Source organism: Centropristis striata, chromosome 15 (genome assembly GCF_030273125.1).
Source record: "Centropristis striata isolate RG_2023a ecotype Rhode Island chromosome 15, C.striata_1.0, whole genome shotgun sequence".
Lineage (NCBI taxonomy): Eukaryota > Metazoa > Chordata > Actinopteri > Perciformes > Serranidae > Centropristis > Centropristis striata.
In genome coordinates this window covers 912,086-929,439 of record NC_081531.1, presented here as the reverse complement: position 1 = coordinate 929,439, position 17,354 = coordinate 912,086, and the positions used below count along the sequence as shown (strand labels likewise).

Genomic DNA, 17,354 nt, shown 5'->3' with positions numbered 1-17,354 from the left:
CATCACTTAATGACACAAACTTTTGGCCAACAAAGATTTAAACTAAAAATGTAATAAAACTAAAAGTTTGCTGGTGAAATAATCATCTAGCTAACAAATATCTATATATTGTATTTTCCTTTTTTAAATAACTTTCCAGCTTCATAAAGTTTCAGCTTACTGTTTTCTTATCAAAACATTGAATCTCCTTCAACGGTTGCTTGTTTCACACATGCTCAGTCGCGTCTGAAGCTCAACCAATCCGGTGCGAGCAACAGCACAGCTCATTTGCATATAGAGACTGGAAATAGCTCGGTCTCAGCTCTCAGCGGTACTTTTAGTTTCCACATCTGAACGAGACAAACAAACAAACATGCCTGAACCGAAGTCCTCCGCCGCCAAGAAGGGCTCCAAGAAAGCAGCGTCTAAATCCACCAAGACGGGCAGGAAGAGGAGGTCCAGGAGGAAGGAGAGCTACGCCATCTACGTGTACAAGGTGCTGAAGCAGGTGCACCCCGACACCGGCATCTCCTCCAAGGCCATGGGCATCATGAACTCCTTCGTCAAGGACATCTTTGAGCGCATCGCCGGCGAGGCCTCCCGTCTGGCTCTCTACAACAAGCGCTCCACCATCACTTCCAGGGAGATCCAGACCGCCGTCCGCCTGCTGCTGCCCGGGGAGCTGGCCAAGCACGCCGTGTCTGAGGGCACCAAGGCCGTCACCAAGTACACCAGCTCCAAGTAGACTACTGCTGGACCACAACCACACAAAGGCTCTTTTAAGAGCCACACACCTCCTCTGGAGAGCTGCTCCTCATTCACTGCACAACCTCAACCTTTTTGTTGACAATTTGTGTCTTTTTGTGGTAAATTTTTGTCTAATTTTGTGTCTTTTTTTGACCATTTTGCATCTTTTTCTGTCATTTTGTGTCTTTTTGTGCATTTGTCTATTTTGGGCCATTTTGTGTCTTTTTTGGTCATTTTGCGTCTTTTTGTGGTCAGTTTGTGTCTAATTTTCTTTAATGGAGTGATGTTGATAAATGATGAGCCACACACCTCCTCTGGAGAGCTGCTCCTCATTTACTACACAACCTGACACCTGGAACCCATCAGGACTCTGATTTCTGTATAATTTCCAGTGGTGTATTCAGATCCCTTACTTAAGTAAAAGTACTAATACCACACTGTGAAATGACTCCACTACAGTAAAAGTCCTGCATTCAAAACTTATTGAAGTAAAAGTACAAAAGTATCAGCATCAAAATGTACTTAAAGTATCAAAAGTAAAAGTACTTGTGATACAGAATGCACCCACTCAGATTGTTTTGTATATTCTACATATATTATTATATTATTTGTATTGATGCTTTTATGTAAGCAGTGTTTTAAATTGTGAAGACAGGACTCATTTAAAAAATATTTTAATTTAATCATGATTTTTATCTTAAATCTCAACCTGAAAAGTAACTAAAGCTGTCAGCTAAATGTAGTGGAGTAGAAGTATAAAGTTATGAAATGGAAATAGTCAAGTAAAGTACAAGTACCTCAAAATTGCACTCAAGTACAGTACTTGAGTAAATGTACTTAATTAATTAAAAGTACTTAGTTAATTTCCACCACTGATCATTTTGTAAATATACTTTTATGTGCATGATGTCCAACAAACCTGCAGCACTAGTCCTCTATTATTAAAGCTTTATAAGGTAGAAAACAGCAGTGTTGAGGCAGTCGGTGGTCTAGAGGTCAGGAATCCGGCTGGTAACTGGTTCCAGTCCCAGATCTGACAGGTCCAGGACTGACTGTGCTGCCCACTGCACCCTGTATGGTGTGAAGAAAAAAAAGAGAGAAAAAAAGGGCAGACAGAGAGAGAAGAGAGAGAAAGTCTCATTGTAGAACTCGACCAACCACGTGCGAGCAACAGCACATTGAAATTTGCATCAGCTCCAAGAAAACTACTGCTGTTACACAACAACACAACAGCTCTTTAAAGAGCCACACCCCCTCTGGAGAGCTGCTCTCCGTCTGCAACACAACAATCAGACCCTTCACTGGTTCGGAACCTTCCCTAGTTCAGACCCTTCCTTAGTTCAGACCCTTCACTGGTTCGGACCCTTCACTAGATCGGACCCTTCACTAGTTCGGACCCTTCCCTAGTTCAGACCCTTCACTGATTCGGACCCTTCACTGGTTTGGACACTTCACTAGTTCGGACCCTTCACTGGTTCGGACCCTTCACTAGTTCGGACCCTTCACTAGTTTGGACTCTTCACTAGATCAGACCCTTCTCTAGTTCAGACCTTTCCCTAGTTCGGACCCTTCACCAGTTCGGGCTCTTCACTGGTTCGGACCCTTCCCTAGTTTGGACCCTTCCCTAGTTCGGATCCTTCACTAGTTCGGAACCTTCACTAGTTCGGACCCTACCCTAGTACGGACCCTTCCCTAGTTTGGACCCTTCACTAGTTTGGACCCTTCACTAGTTCGGACTCTTCACCGGTTCGGACCCTTCCCTAGTTCTGACCCTCCCCTAGTTTTGACCCTCCCCTAGTGCAGACCCTTCCCTAGTTCGGACCTTTCACTGGTTCGGACCCTTCACTAGTTCGGACCCTTACCTAGTTCGGACCCTTCACTAGTTCAGATCCTTCCCTAGTTTGGACCCTTCACTAGTTTGGACCCTTCACTAGTTCGGACTCTTCACCGGTTCGGACCCTTCCCTAGTTCGTACCCTTCACTAGTTCAGACCCTTCTCTAGTTCGGACTCTTCCCTGGTTCGGACCCTTCCCTAGTTCACACCCTACCCTAGTACGGACCCTTCCCTAGTTCGGACCTTTCACTGGTTCGGACCCTTCACAAGTTCAGACCCTTCCCTAGTTTGGACCCTTCTCTAGTTTGGACCCTTCTCTAGTTCGGACCCTTCCCTAGTTCGGACCCTTCACTAGTTCGGACCCTTCACTAGTTCAGACCCTTCCCTAGTTCACACCCTACCCTAGTACGGACCCTTCCGTAGTTCGGACCCTTCACTAGTTCAGACCCTTCTCTAGCTCGGACTCTTCCCTGGTTCGGACCCTTCCCTAGTTCACACCCTACCCTAGTACGGACCCTTCCCTAGTTCGGACCTTTCACTGGTTCGGACCCTTCACTAGTTCAGACCCTTCCCTAGTTTGGACCCTTCTCTAGTTTGGACCCTTCCCTAGTTTGGACCCTTCTCTAGTTTGGACCCTTCTCTAGTTCGGACCCTTCCCTAGTTCGGACCCTTCACTAGTTCGGACCCTTCACTAGTTCAGACCCTTCCCTAGTTCACACCCTACCCTAGTACGGACCCTTCCCTAGTTCAAACCCTACCCTAGTACGGACCCTTCCCTAGTACGGACCCTTCCCTAGTTTGGACCCTTCTCTAGTTCGGACCCTTCTCTAGTTTGGACCCTTCCGTAGTTCGGACCCTTCACTAGTTCGGACTCTTCCCTGGTTCGGACCCTTCCCTAGTTCACACCCTACCCTAGTTCACACCCTACCCTAGTACGGACCCTTCCCTAGTTCGGACCCTTCTCTAGTTTGGACCCTTCTCAACCAGTCTCTCTGTCAGTCTTAACAGTCTTAAAGAAATTAAATGTAGACTGTATTAGTGAAAATTTTCACATAATACATCACATCTGGAGCACCATGAATACAGTTTGGACCTAAGAGAAATGTAACTTTTCCTGATATGTCTTTACTTTTAACTCTGCATGAGTGCTTTTATATATAAGCTCTCTCTGTTTTTTTTTTTGCTATGTGTGTGTGTGCGCGTGTGTGTTTGTGTGTGTGTGTGTGTGTGTGGCAGGTTCGGGCCTTGTTCTTCCGGTTGGTTTCAGGAAAAAAACGGCTCCATGTAGTCAGAGAGCTGCTCTGTGATTGGCCACAGGGAGCGGGACTGGAATCCACCAATCACTACACAGAACAGTCTCATTACCATGTTTAGCTTCCGTTTAAAGTTCTCCTTCAAAATAAAACATAATCTTCAACAGGAAGTCACCGCTATATTAAAACGTATTCTCTAAATTGCCCTTTTATTTTCATATTGTTTACCAAAAGTATAATAATAAATCTAATATGAATCCATTTGCTACATATTCTTTACAAAAACAAGAACGTGTGTTTGATAAAAAACACTCAAATAAAAACGTAATTGATAAATATACCGTTTCTTCTTCTTCTTTTTATTATTATTATTATTATTATTGCGGGTAAATGTAGTATTTTTATTTTGTTTGGAAAAAATTTGAACTAAATAATAATCTTAACAATGTTTTAATATATTATATCTTATTCTCTAAATTGCTCTTATATGTTTATATTGTTTAGTAAAATAATATGTTATTATAGTTATAAAGTTATAAAGTCAAAACAGAGCTAAATCTGGCTGAATTATAAAAGGTATAAGTGGTATAATGAAGAGCCATATGGGAGCGGAAAGAGCTTCATGATGAGCTGAGCCAGATGATCCCGATCACTGAAAACAGACCAGATCACCATCATTATTGCAGGAATCAAAAATCTCCTTGACTGATAGGAGAAGTAAGATTTGTTTCTGAAAAAGAATCCTAATTTTAGTTTCAGTTTTGTCACTAAGCTTTCAATATGGGGTTTAAATTATCTGATCAATAGTGATCCCTAAATATTTAAAAGCCGCTTTTTAATTTCATCAACTTGAATTGTTGTTATCTTTGGCAGATTGACAGAAAAAAAGACACAAATTGACAAAAAAAGACGCAAAATGGCCAAAAAAGACACAAATCGACCAAAAGAGACACACAGTGATAAAAAAAGACACAAATTGACTGCAAAAAGACACAAAATGACCAAAAAAGACGCAAATTGACCAAAAAAAGGCACAAAATGACAAAAAGACACAAATTGACTGCAAAAACACACAAAAGGACAAAAAAAGACGCAAATTGTCCAAAAAAAGACACAAATTGACCAAAAAAGATACAAAATGACACAATAAGATCCAAAATGACCAAAAAGACACAAATTGACCGCAAAAGGGATGTCAAGTCTTTACCATTTGAGAAGATCATGAATTTTGATTTCTTCGCATTCAATACCAAGCTGAGATCAGCTAGATAGGACTGAACCACATCAAAAGCAGGTTGCAGGTATTGAAGGGTCTGAACCAATGAAGGGTCCGAACTAGTGAAGGGTCCGAACCAGTGAAGGGTCCGAACTAGTGAAGGGTCCGAACCAGTGAAGGGTCCGAACTAGTGAAGGGTCCGAACCAGTGAAAGGTCCGAATATATTTTTAATATATTATATCTTATTCTCTAAATTGCTCTTATATGTTTATATTGTTTAGTAAAATAATATGTTATTATAGTTATAAAGTTATAAAGTCAAAACAGAGCTAAATCTGTCTGAATTATAAAAGGTATAAGTGGTATAATGAAGAGCCATATGGGAGCGGAAAGAGCTTCATGATGAGCTGAGCCAGATGATCCCGATCACTGAAAACAGACCAGATCACCATCATTATTGCAGGAATCAAAAATCATTCAATACCAAGCTGAGATCAGCTAGATAGGACTGAACCACATCAAAAGCAGGTTGCAGGTATTGAAGGGTCTGAACCAGTGAAGGGTCCGAACTAGTGAAGGGTCCGAACCAGTGAAGGGTCCGAACTAGTGAAGGGTCCGAACTAGTGAAGGGTCCGAAACAGTGAAGGGTCCGAACCAGTGAAAGGTCTGAACCAGTGAAGGTTCTGAACCAGTGAAGGGTCTGAACCAGTGAAAGGTCTGAACCAGTGAAGGGTCCGAACCAGTGAATGGTCCGAACCAGTGAAGGTTCTGAACCAGTAAAGGGTCTGAACCAGTGAAGGGTCTGAACTAGTGAAGGGTCTGAACCAGTGAAGGTTCTGAACCAGTGAAAGGTCTGAACCAGTGAAGGTTCTGAACTAGTGAAGGGTCTGAACTAGTGAAGGTTCTGAACCAGTGAAGGGTCTGAACCAGTGAAGAGTCCGAACCAGTGAAGGTTCTGAACTAGTGAAGGGTCCGAACTAGTGAAGGTTCTGAACCAGTGAAGGGTCTGAACCTGTGAAGGGTCTGAACCAGTGAAGGGTCTGAACCAGTGAAGGGTCCGAACTAGTGAAGGGTCTGAACCAGTGAAGGGTCTGAACCAGTGAAGGGTCTTAACCAGTGAAGGGTCTGAACCTTTGAAGGGTCTGAACCAGTGAAGGGTCTGAACCAGTGAATGGTCCGAACCAGTGAAGGTTCTGAACCAGTAAAGGGTCTGAACCAGTGAAGGGTCTGAACCAGTGAAGGTTCTGAACCAGTGAAAGGTCTGAACCAGTGAAGGTTCTGAACTAGTGAAGGGTCTGAACCAGTGAAGGGTCTGAACCAGTGAAGAGTCCGAACCAGTGAAGGTTCTGAACCAGTGAAGGGTCTGAACCAGTGAAGGGTCTGAACCAGTGAAGGGTCCGAACTAGTGAAGGTTCTGAACCAGTGAAGGTTCTGAACCAGTGAAGGGTCTGAACCAGTGAAGGGTCCGAACTAGTGAAGGGTCCGAACCAGTGAAGGTTCTGAACCAGTGAAGGTTCTGAACCAGTGAAGGGTCTGAACCAGTGAAGGGTCCGAACTAGTGAAGGGTCCGAACCAGTGAAGGGTCTGAACCAGTGAGAGGTCTGAACCAGTGAAGGGTCTGAACCAGTGAGAGGTCTGAACCAGTGAAGGGTCTGAACCAGTGAAGGGTCCGAACTAGTGAAGGGTCCGAACCAGTGAAGGGTCTGAACCAGTGAGAGGTCTGAACCAGTGAAGGGTCTGAACCAGTGAAGGGTCCGAACCAGTGAAGGTTCTGAACCAGTGAAGGGTCTGAACCAGTGAAGGGTCTGAACCAGTGAAGGGTCCGAACTAGTGAAGGGTCCGAACCAGTGAAGGGTCTGAACCTGTGAAGGGTCCGAACCAGTGAAGGGTCCGAACTAGTGAAGGGTCCGAACCAGTGAAGGGTCTGAACCAGTGAGAGGTCTGAACCAGTGAGAGGTCTGAACCAGTGAAGGGTCTGAACCAGTGAAGGGTCTGAACCAGTGAAGGGTCTGAACTAGTGAAGGTTCTGAACCAGTGAAGGGTCTGAACCTGTGAAGGGTCTGATTGTTGTGTTGCAGACGGAGAGCAGCTCTCCAGAGGGGGTGTGGCTCTTTAAAGAGCCGTTGTGTTGTTGTGTAACAGCAGTAGTTTTCTTGGAGCTGATGCAAATGTCAATGTGCTGTTGCTCGCACGTGATTGGTCGACTTCTACAATGAGACTGAGCATGCTCCGATTCAAAGAAACCGCCTGAACTTGGGCGGGAAACCTCAATATGTGTTGACAAGTTCAGTTGATCTCTCTCTCTTCCTCTTTCTCTCTCTTCTCTCTCTGTTTGCCTTTTTTTTCTCTCCCTCTTTTTCTTTTTACACCATGCAAGGAGCTAACTGCAGAAACCAACTGACAAAAAATAAGATATAAATAAATAGAATTAAGCAAATACATGTTTAAAACAAGTAAATTTATCTGCCAGTGCACTAAGCACATCATTCTTTAAGTCAGTCAAAATATCTAGAAACTGGAAAAACAATGATGTCTGAAAATAAATCTAAATAAATAAATAAAATAAATCCAAAAATACTTATTTTGAGCATGTGTGGCTTGAAAAGTCTGACTGTAGTAACATTAAAATAAGCCAACAATACTTGAAATTAGCACCTTTTTTTCTCATTTCAGTATCTGTGGGTAGATACTGGTGATAGAAAATGCTTTTGCAATAACATTTAAACTCCATCCAACTAAAACTCTCAACTGGAGCCAATATCTTTGGTAAAAACTCACCATATTCAACAGTTGAAGACATTGAAAAGTGTGAAACAGCTAAAAATGTCAATCCTAACAACAAGTCTTTACACAATAAGATAATTACATAAGGGCATTATAGTAATACTAATAATTAAATAAGCACATAAAGCTATGGTCAGTAGCTAAATTATACTCAAAACAAGATAATTAAGATACTTTTACTAGATAGAAGAAGAAAATACTTGGTAAGCTTCATGTTTTTTGTGGTGCAGTGGGCAGTGGTCATTTTGTGTCTTTTTTTTTGATAATTTTGTGGTCAATTTTTGTCTTTTTTTGGACATTTTATTTCCTTTTTTGGGCCATTTTGTGCCTTTTTTGTTCATTCTGTCTTTTTATGATAATTTTTTCTTTTTTTATAATTTTGTGTCTTTTTTAGTAATTTAGTGTCATTCTTTTGGTAATTCTGTCTTTTTTGGTCATTTTGTTTCTTTTTTAAGTATTTTAGTTTTCTTCTATCATTTTGCGTCTTTTTTGGTAATTCTGTTTATGTTTTTGGTTGAGTGGGGGTCGCGGACAACATGCATGTTAAATTGGGGGTCGCGACTCAAAAAGGTTGAGAACTGCTGCTCTAGACCACTGACAGCATCAACACTGCTGTTTCCTACCTGATATAGCTTTAATAAAACAGGACTAGTGCTGCAGGTTTATTGGACATCATGCATATAAAAGTATATTTGCAAAATGATCCAGAAATCAGAGTCCTGATGGGTTCCAGGTGTCAGGTTGTGTGAGTACTTTGTGAGTAATTTCACAGATTGGTATTAGTACTTTACCTGAAGTAAGAGATCTGGATACTTCTTCCACCAATGGAAATGATCCATAAATAAGAGTCCTGAATCACTCCCTAAAAGAAAAAAGACAAGTTGACCACAAAAAGACACAAAATGACCAGAAAAGTCACAAATTAACGAAATAAGACGCAAAATGACCAAAAAGGGACAAAATTACCAAAAAAAGACTCAAAATAACAAAAAAGATGCAAAATTACAAAAAAAGACATAAAATGACCAAAAAAAGACACAAAATGACAAAAAAGACACAAATTAACGAAATAAGACGCAAAATGACCAAAAAAAGACTCAAAATTACAAAAAAGATGCAAAATTACAAAAAAAGACGCAAAATGACCAAAAAGGGACAAAATGACCAAAAAAAATGCAAGATGGTCAAAAAAAGACACAAAATGACAAAATTAGACAAAGATTGTCAACTAAAAGGCTGAGGTTGTGCAGTGAATGAGGAGCAGCTCTCCAGAGGAGGTGTGTGGCTCTTAAAAGAGCCTTTGTGTGGTTGTGGTCCAGCAGTAGTCTACTTGGAGCTGGTGTACTTGGTGACGGCCTTGGTGCCCTCAGACACGGCGTGCTTGGCCAGCTCCCCGGGCAGCAGCAGGCGGACGGCGGTCTGGATCTCCCTGGAAGTGATGGTGGAGCGCTTGTTGTAGAGAGCCAGACGGGAGGCCTCGCCGGCGATGCGCTCAAAGATGTCCTTGACGAAGGAGTTCATGATGCCCATGGCCTTGGAGGAGATGCCGGTGTCGGGGTGCACCTGCTTCAGCACCTTGTACACGTAGATGGCGTAGCTCTCCTTCCTCCTGGACCTCCTCTTCCTGCCCGTCTTGGTGGATTTAGACGCTGCTTTCTTGGAGCCCTTCTTGGGGGCGGAGGACTTCGGTTCAGGCATGTTTGTTTGTTTGTCTCGTTCAGATGTGAAAACTAAAAGTACAGCTGAGAGCTGAGACCGAGCTAGTTCTAGTCTCTATATGCAAATGAGCTGTGCTGTCGCTCGCACCGGATTGGCTGAGCTTCAGACGCGACTGAGCATGTGTGAAACAAGCAACCGTTGAAGGAGATTCAATGTTTTGATAAGACAACAGTAAGCTGAAACTTTATGAAGCTGGAAAGTTATTTAAAAAAGGAAAATACATATATAGATATTTGTTAATTAGATGATTATTTCAGCAGCAAACATTTAGTTTTATTCAATTTTAGTTTAAATCTTTTTGGGCAAAAGTTTGTGTCATTAAGTGATGGTTCAAACATTAAAAATCAAGCATAAAAAGCACTTTTTACACTGATGCATTATAAAGTGATTAATATTTATGGATAGTTGGACAGAACTCAATGACTCAATGATCTTTATAGAATCAACAATAATAACTTTATATTATTCAAGTTTATAGAATCTTAATCTCTCCCTCATATTTCAAATTCAAATAAAAAAGGCTCTCCCTCTTTTCTCTCTCCTCTGTATTTTTCTCTCTACCTCTCTTTCTTCTCTCACTTTCTCTCTGTATTGTCTCTCTCCCTCTTTTCGTTCTCCCTCACTGTCTCTTTTCATTTTCTCCCTTTCTTTTCTCTTCTGTCCCTCTCTCTCTTCTATCTCTCCCTCAAAGAAACCGCCTGAACTAGGGCGGGAAACTGAACATGACAAGTTCAGTTCATCTCTCTCTCTTTTCTCTCTCTCCGTCTATAGACTCTTTCATAGTCCGGCCCAACAAACGTCTGTCTCTTTATTGCATTAAGATCTGTGCCGGCTTTTCACCTCAGGGCGTTCCTAGTGATCCGTGCAGGTAAAGTGATATTCAGCCCTTTATAGTGGGGTTTGATTGATACTTGCTTGATGAGATCGACACTTAAGTTTCAGTGTTTCTTCTCTACGTTCAGTAAACAACTCCTGTACAGCAGAGTGCTTCTGCTCCTCTCACTCACCTCCTCCTGCTCCTCCTCCTGCTCCCTGTGAGCTGTTGCAGCTACAGTCACATGACTCAGAGTCAGACCGCTAGAGAGGAAGAGGAGCTGTTGGAGTTACTTCACACTGCAAGCTGACACAGTTACAGGAAACATGTCCGCTACTGTAGCAACACCACATTTATAAACATAAAAACAGTCAAAAGAGACTCTGAGCTGCAGAAAAGGGAGGAGGAGGAGGAGGAGGAGGAGGAGGAGGGGTCCTGGTCCATCTTAGCAGACTGATTAAATATAGAATATTCAGCCAGTTGAAATAAATATATACCTATGTGCATCTCAATAAATTCAAATATGATAGAAAAGTCTATTTATGTCATTAATTCAATAACACGTTATATAGATCCATTACACACAGAATGAAACATTTCATGTCTTACTTTATTTAATTTCTTCTTATTATAATGATTATGACTTACATTTAATGAGACACAAAATTCTGTGTCACAAAAAAAATAATATAACAAAAAACAATTTTAAAAAGTATGTTTAATGTGTACATGTTGGTCTCTGAAAAGGATGTCATCTATTTGACTCAATACTTGGTTGACTTGAACTACTAAAAATGGACTTTTCATCATATTCTGATTTATTAAGATGATCCTGAAGATACTGTTGAGGTCAATCTGACCCTGAACAGAAGAGAAGACTCATGTTCATTTATCAACATCACTCCAGAAAAGAAAAGAAGACACAAATTGACCAGAAAAATACACAGAATGACAAAAAAGACACAATGACCAAAAAGACCCAAATTGACCAAAAAAGACACAAAGGGACCAAAAAAAGACACATAATGACCAAAAAAGACTCAAAAAGGCCCAAAATATACAAAATGACCGCAAAAAGACACAAATTGACCAAAAGAGATGCAAATTGACCGCAAAAAGGATGTTACGTCTTTGCCATTTGAGAAGATCACAAGTTTTGATTTATCCGCATTCAATACCAACCTGACATCAGCTAGATGAGACTGAACCACATCAACAGCAGGTTGCAGGTATTGAAGGGTCTGAACTAGTGACTAGGAGAAAGTCCGAACTAGGGAAGGGTCCGAACTAGTGAAGGGTCCGAACTAGTGAAGAGTCCGAACCAGTGAAGGGTCCGAACCAGGGAAGGGTCCGAACTAGTGAAGGGTCCGAACTAGTGAAGGGTCCGAACTAGTGAAGGGTCCGAACTAGTGAAGGGTCCGAACCAGTGAAGGGTCTGAACTAGGGGAGGGTCTGAACCAGTGAAGTGTCCGAACCAGTGAAGGGTCCGAACTAGTTAAGGGTCCGAACTAGGGAAGGGTCCGAACTAGGGAAGGGTCCGAACCAGTGAAGGGTCCGAACTAGGGAAGGGTCCGAACTAGTGAAGGGTCCTAACTAGTGAAGAGTCCGAACCAGTGAAGGGTCCGAACCAGTGAAGGGTCCGAACTAAGGGAGGGTCTGAACCAGTGAAGTGTCCGAACCAGTGAAGGGTCCGAACTAGTTAAGGGTCCGAACTAGGGAAGGGTCCGAACTAGTGAATGGTCCGAACTAGTGAAGGGTCTTAACTAGTGAAGGGTCCGAACCAGTGAAGGGTCCGGACCAGGGAAGGGTCCGAACTAGTGAAGGGTCTGAACTAGGGAAGGGTCCTAACTAGTTAAGGGTCCGAACTAGGGAAGGGTCCGAACTAGTGAAGGGTCCTAACTAATGAAGAGTCCGAACCAGTGAAGGGTCCGAACTAGGGAAGGGTCCGAACTAGTGAAGGGTCTGAACCAGTGAAGGGTCGGAACCAGTGAAGGGTCTGAACCAGTGAAGGGTCTGAACCAGTGAAGGGTCTGAACCAGTGAAGGGTCTGATTGTTGTGTTGCAGACGGAGAGCAGCTCTCCAGAGGGGGTGTGGCTCTTTAAAGAGCCGTTGTGTTGTTGTGTAACAGCAGTAGTTTTCTTGGAGCTGATGCAAATTTCAATGTGCTGTTGCTCGCACTTGATTGGTCGACTTCTACAATGAGACTGAGCATGCTCCGATTCAAAGAAACCGCCTGAACTTGGGCGGGAAACCTCAATATGTGCCAATATGTCTGCCTTTTTTTTCTCTCCCTCTTTTTCTTTTTACACACCATACAGGGAGCAGTGGGCAGCACAGTCAGTCCTGGACCTGTCAGTTCTGGACCGGTCAGTTCTGGGACTGGAACTGGTTCCAAGCCGGATTCCTGACCTCTAGACCATGGACTTGTGCTTTCTACCTGATAAAGCTTTAATAATACAGGACTAGTGCTGCAGTTTTATTGGACATCATGCAAATTAAAGTATATTTCCAAAAGTATCAGTGTTGGAAAGTAACCAAGTACATTTACTCAAGTGCAATTTTGAGTTACTTGTATTTCACTGGAGTATTTCCATTTTTTTTTATTTGTAGTGGAGTAATTTCACAGATTGGTATTTGTACTTTTACTGAAGTAAGAGATCTGAATACTTCTTCCACCAATGAAAATGATCCATAAATAAGAGTCCTGAACCACTCCATAAAAGAAAAAAGACAAGTTGACCACAAAAAGACACAAAATCACCAAAAAAAACACAAAATGACAAAAAAGACACAAGTTGACCAAATAAAACGCAAAATGACCAAAAAGACGTAAAATGGCAAAAAAAGGGACAAAATGACCAGAAAAGACACAAGATGGTCAAAAAAAGACAAAATTAGACAAAAAAGTACCACAAAATGACCAAAAAAGACACAAAATGACAAAAAAGACACAAATTAACCAAATAAGACGCAAAATGACCAAAATGACCAAAAAAAGACGCAAAATGGCAAAAAGGGACAAAATGACCAAAGAAGATGCAAGATGGTCAAAAAAAGACACAAAATTAGACACAAATTTACCACAAAAAGACACAAATCGACCAAAAAAGACACTAAATGACAAAATTAGACAAAGATTGTCAACTAAAAGGCTGAGGTTGTGCAGTGAATGAGGAGCAGCTCTCCAGAGGAGGTGTGTGGCTCTTAAAAGAGCCTTTGTGTGGTTGTGGTCCAGCAGTAGTCTACTTGGAGCTGGTGTACTTGGTGACGGCCTTGGTGCCCTCAGACACGGCGTGCTTGGCCAGCTCCCCGGGCAGCAGCAGGCGGACGGCGGTCTGGATCTCCCTGGAAGTGATGGTGGAGCGCTTGTTGTAGAGAGCCAGACGGGAGGCCTCGCCGGCGATGCGCTCAAAGATGTCCTTGACGAAGGAGTTCATGATGCCCATGGCCTTGGAGGAGATGCCGGTGTCGGGGTGCACCTGCTTCAGCACCTTGTACACGTAGATGGCGTAGCTCTCCTTCCTCCTGGACCTCCTCTTCCTGCCCGTCTTGGTGGATTTAGACGCTGCTTTCTTGGAGCCCTTCTTGGCGGCGGAGGACTTCGGTTCAGGCATGTTTGTTTGTTGGTTTCACTCGGTGATTCCTCAAACGAATAACTCAGCTGGACTCCAGAAGCTCTCTTTAAATTCCTCTGATGCAAATGTCAATGTGCTGTTGCTCGCACGTGATTGGTCGAGTTCTACAACAAGACTGAGCATGCTCCGATTCAAAGAAACCGCCTGAACTTGGGCGGGAAACTAAACATGAGTTGACAAGTTCTCCCTCTCTCTCTCTCTCTCTCTCTCTCTGTCTCTCTCTCTCTCACACTCTTTTTTTTCTCTCTCTCTTTTACTTCTGAGCTTCACACTGAAGCTTTTAAAGCCTCATATAATAATAATAATAATAATAATAATTACAATAATAATAATTATAAACTTTTTCTCTAGAGCCTTTTTTAAAAAAGTTTTAAAGCACTTTACAAGACAAAAAGTTAAAAAGGCAAATAATGAATTAAAAATATATAAAAATTACAATAGAAAGGTTGGGGAAAAAAACATAACAATGAGATAAAAATTTATTAAACTATATATTACTAATAAAACTAAACTAAATAATAAAAGTTTGACTGCTTCTGTTCATAAATATGTTTTAATCCCCTCAGAGAAAGAGGGTCCGGGGTTCGTCTCCAGTTCCTCACCTAGTCCAAACACATTTGAACGAGGTTTGTTTGGTGCCTCTGACTTGCCCGTAGGAGTAAATGAGAGTGTGAGTGGCTGTCTGTCTCTATTTCCTCTTTAAACGGGGTGATCTGACCCGTACTCGACATTCTTTTGACAATTAAAACCGAACCAGTCGACACGTGTTGATCCTGCTAAGGACAATAGAGACGGAGCGCCACGCGACGACCCTGAAGATCGAAACCCCTTCAGCCTAACCAGATTATAATAAAACAAAAAGAAAGCTATCTGACACTCTGGGAAGAATCAACCAAATACCAGAACAAGTTGGACTGTTATTTGGCCCTAAATATAAAATTGACTGTGGCAGAATACCTGAGCACCGGGACCGATCCTTGACCAAGTACAGACTCAGTGAACACAAAGAGGCCTTCACAGACAGACTTGTCAACTCATGTTTAGTTTCCCGCCCAAGTTCAGGCGGTTTCTTTGAATCGGAGCATGCTCAGTCTCGTTGTAGAACTCGACCAATCACGTGCGAGCAACAGCACATTGACATTTGCATCAGAGGAATTTAAAGAGAGCTTCTGGAGTCCAGCTGAGTTATTCGTTTGAGGAATCACCGAGTGAAACCAACAAACAAACATGCCTGAACCGAAGTCCTCCGCCGCCAAGAAGGGCTCCAAGAAAGCAGCGTCTAAATCCACCAAGACGGGCAGGAAGAGGAGGTCCAGGAGGAAGGAGAGCTACGCCATCTACGTGTACAAGGTGCTGAAGCAGGTGCACCCCGACACCGGCATCTCCTCCAAGGCCATGGGCATCATGAACTCCTTCGTCAAGGACATCTTTGAGCGCATCGCCGGCGAGGCCTCCCGTCTGGCTCTCTACAACAAGCGCTCCACCATCACTTCCAGGGAGATCCAGACCGCCGTCCGCCTGCTGCTGCCCGGGGAGCTGGCCAAGCACGCCGTGTCTGAGGGCACCAAGGCCGTCACCAAGTACACCAGCTCCAAGTAGACTACTGCTGGACCACAACCACACAAAGGCTCTTTTAAGAGCCACACACCTCCTCTGGAGAGCTGCTCCTCATTCACTGCACAACCTCAGCCTTTTAGTTGACAATGTTTGTTTAATTTTGTCATTTTGTGTCTTTTTTTGGTCATTTTGTGTGTTTTTTTTTTGTCATTTTGTGTCTTTTTTGGTCATTTTGCGTCTTATTGGTTGATTTGTGTCTTTTTGTGGTAATTTTTTTTTACTAATTTTGTGTCTTTTTTGGTCATTTTGTGTCTTTGTGGTCAATTTGTGTTTTTTTTTCTTTTATAGAGTGATGTTGATAAATGATGAACCACACACCTCCTCTGGAGAGCTGCTCCTCATTCACTGCACAACCTCAACCTTTTAGTTGACAATCTTTGTCTAATTTTGTCATTTTGTGTCTTTTTTGGTCGATTTGTGTCTTTTTGTGGTAGATTTTTGTTTAATTTTGTGTCTTTATTTGACCATTTTGCATCTTTTTTGGTCATTGTGGGTTTTTTTTCTGTTGCCATTTTGTGTTTTTTTTGTCATTTTGTGTCTTTTTTTGTCATTTTGTGTCCCTTTTTTGGGTAATTTGTGCCTATTTTTTGTCATTTTGTGTCTTTGATGCACAACATGGTCTAAAGTCACCCGACAAACTTTTTATATTCTATATCTTTGCAATACAATCATTTCATCATTCTGTATTGCAGGTTTTCTAAAAAAAACTTGTTTTTGAACATCATACGTTTTAATTTTTTCTTTTCATTTCTTACTTTTTGAATAAAACTCTTTTTTTTATCACTACTCTTCTAATGCACAAGGTGATTTCTGACCCATGTTGTGCATTAGAAGGTGTTTATATGTTGTCACCAATTTAAAACCTGACAAAGACACAAATATTAACTATCCTATTTTGTTAAATTTGTGTTTTTTCCAATGTAAATTATTATTTGGTGGCTCTAATAAGTCTCAAATGTTAAAATATGTGATTTTCCAATGTAATCTGGTGGTTCTAACAACTCTTTTAAAGTTAAACCTTCAAAATAAGACAAACATAGTTACATATATATTATATCAAATTGTTAATTTAGTGTGTCACTTTTTGTATCGCTACGCTTCTAATGCACAAGGTCATGGTGTAAAATTTAATATATAAACTATTGTTCTTGATAAAGTATGAAAGGAAAAATGGATATAATGATCTGTTGTAATAATAAAAAAAGGAGGAGGACAATAATAATATTACAAGTAATAATAAATAATTTCACATGGAGCTGCTGCAAATACAGATTATATTATTACATACTTTGGCAAAAAATGTTTTGGGGTTCATATATGTTCATATATCTCATTTCTGTTTCCCAGGAAACAGAAATGGACCAACCAGTTAGTAATGGTCCGCTGACATATAGATATTTAATTTGATATTTTATATATATATATATATATATATATATTTAAAAATAAATAAAGATATATGAATATATGTAAATAATTCGTGAATATAAATAAATATATAAAAATAAAATATAAATAATTGATGGAGTAATGTGTTAAAGTTGATGTGGTGTTTTATTAATATTGTTTTTGAACTTTGGAGCCAATAAAGTTTTATTGAAGTGAATTATTACCGGAGGATGAGTCTTTAGTTGTCGGTGTGTGTCTCTGAAAAGAGCCGTTGTTGTTGTTGTTGTTGTTGTTGTTGTTGTCAGGTCCCTCAGCACCGCCGCCAGGTAGACCGGAGCTCCGGCCCCGACCCGCTCCTCAGGGGT

General features: G+C 41.5%; 4 protein-coding genes across 4 annotated transcripts; 2 read left to right on the top strand and 2 right to left on the bottom strand.

Moving 5' to 3' along the window:
- The first annotated feature begins 352 nt into the window (after window positions 1–352).
- Window positions 353–787, top strand: LOC131987105 (histone H2B-like). The gene has a single exon (XM_059352263.1). The coding sequence runs from the start codon at window positions 353–355 to the stop codon at window positions 722–724; it is 372 nt and encodes a 123-aa protein (XP_059208246.1). The 3' UTR covers window positions 725–787.
- An 8,282-nt stretch (window positions 788–9,069) lies between these two features.
- Window positions 9,070–9,512, bottom strand: LOC131986764 (histone H2B-like). The gene has a single exon (XM_059351869.1). It carries the CDS (start codon window positions 9,510–9,512, stop codon window positions 9,141–9,143), a length of 372 nt encoding a protein of 123 aa, XP_059207852.1. The 3' UTR covers window positions 9,070–9,140.
- Window positions 9,513–13,099: 3,587 nt separating this feature from the next.
- LOC131986777 (histone H2B-like) lies at window positions 13,100–13,962 on the bottom strand. Its single transcript, XM_059351883.1, has one exon. The coding sequence runs from the start codon at window positions 13,960–13,962 to the stop codon at window positions 13,591–13,593; it is 372 nt and encodes a 123-aa protein (XP_059207866.1). The 3' UTR covers window positions 13,100–13,590.
- A 902-nt stretch (window positions 13,963–14,864) lies between these two features.
- Window positions 14,865–15,648, top strand: LOC131986772 (histone H2B-like). The gene has a single exon (XM_059351876.1). The coding sequence runs from the start codon at window positions 15,211–15,213 to the stop codon at window positions 15,580–15,582; it is 372 nt and encodes a 123-aa protein (XP_059207859.1). The 5' UTR covers window positions 14,865–15,210; the 3' UTR covers window positions 15,583–15,648.
- The last annotated feature ends 1,706 nt before the right edge of the window (window positions 15,649–17,354 follow it).

Excerpts from the sequence above, each read along its gene's own strand:
- LOC131986777 (XM_059351883.1), bottom strand. The coding sequence starts at position 13,962 with ATGCCTGAACCGAAGTCCTCCGCCGCCAAGAAGGGCTCCAAGAAAGCA.
- LOC131986764 (XM_059351869.1), bottom strand. The coding sequence starts at position 9,512 with ATGCCTGAACCGAAGTCCTCCGCCCCCAAGAAGGGCTCCAAGAAAGCA.
- LOC131986772 (XM_059351876.1), top strand. The coding sequence starts at position 15,211 with ATGCCTGAACCGAAGTCCTCCGCCGCCAAGAAGGGCTCCAAGAAAGCA.
- LOC131987105 (XM_059352263.1), top strand. The coding sequence starts at position 353 with ATGCCTGAACCGAAGTCCTCCGCCGCCAAGAAGGGCTCCAAGAAAGCA.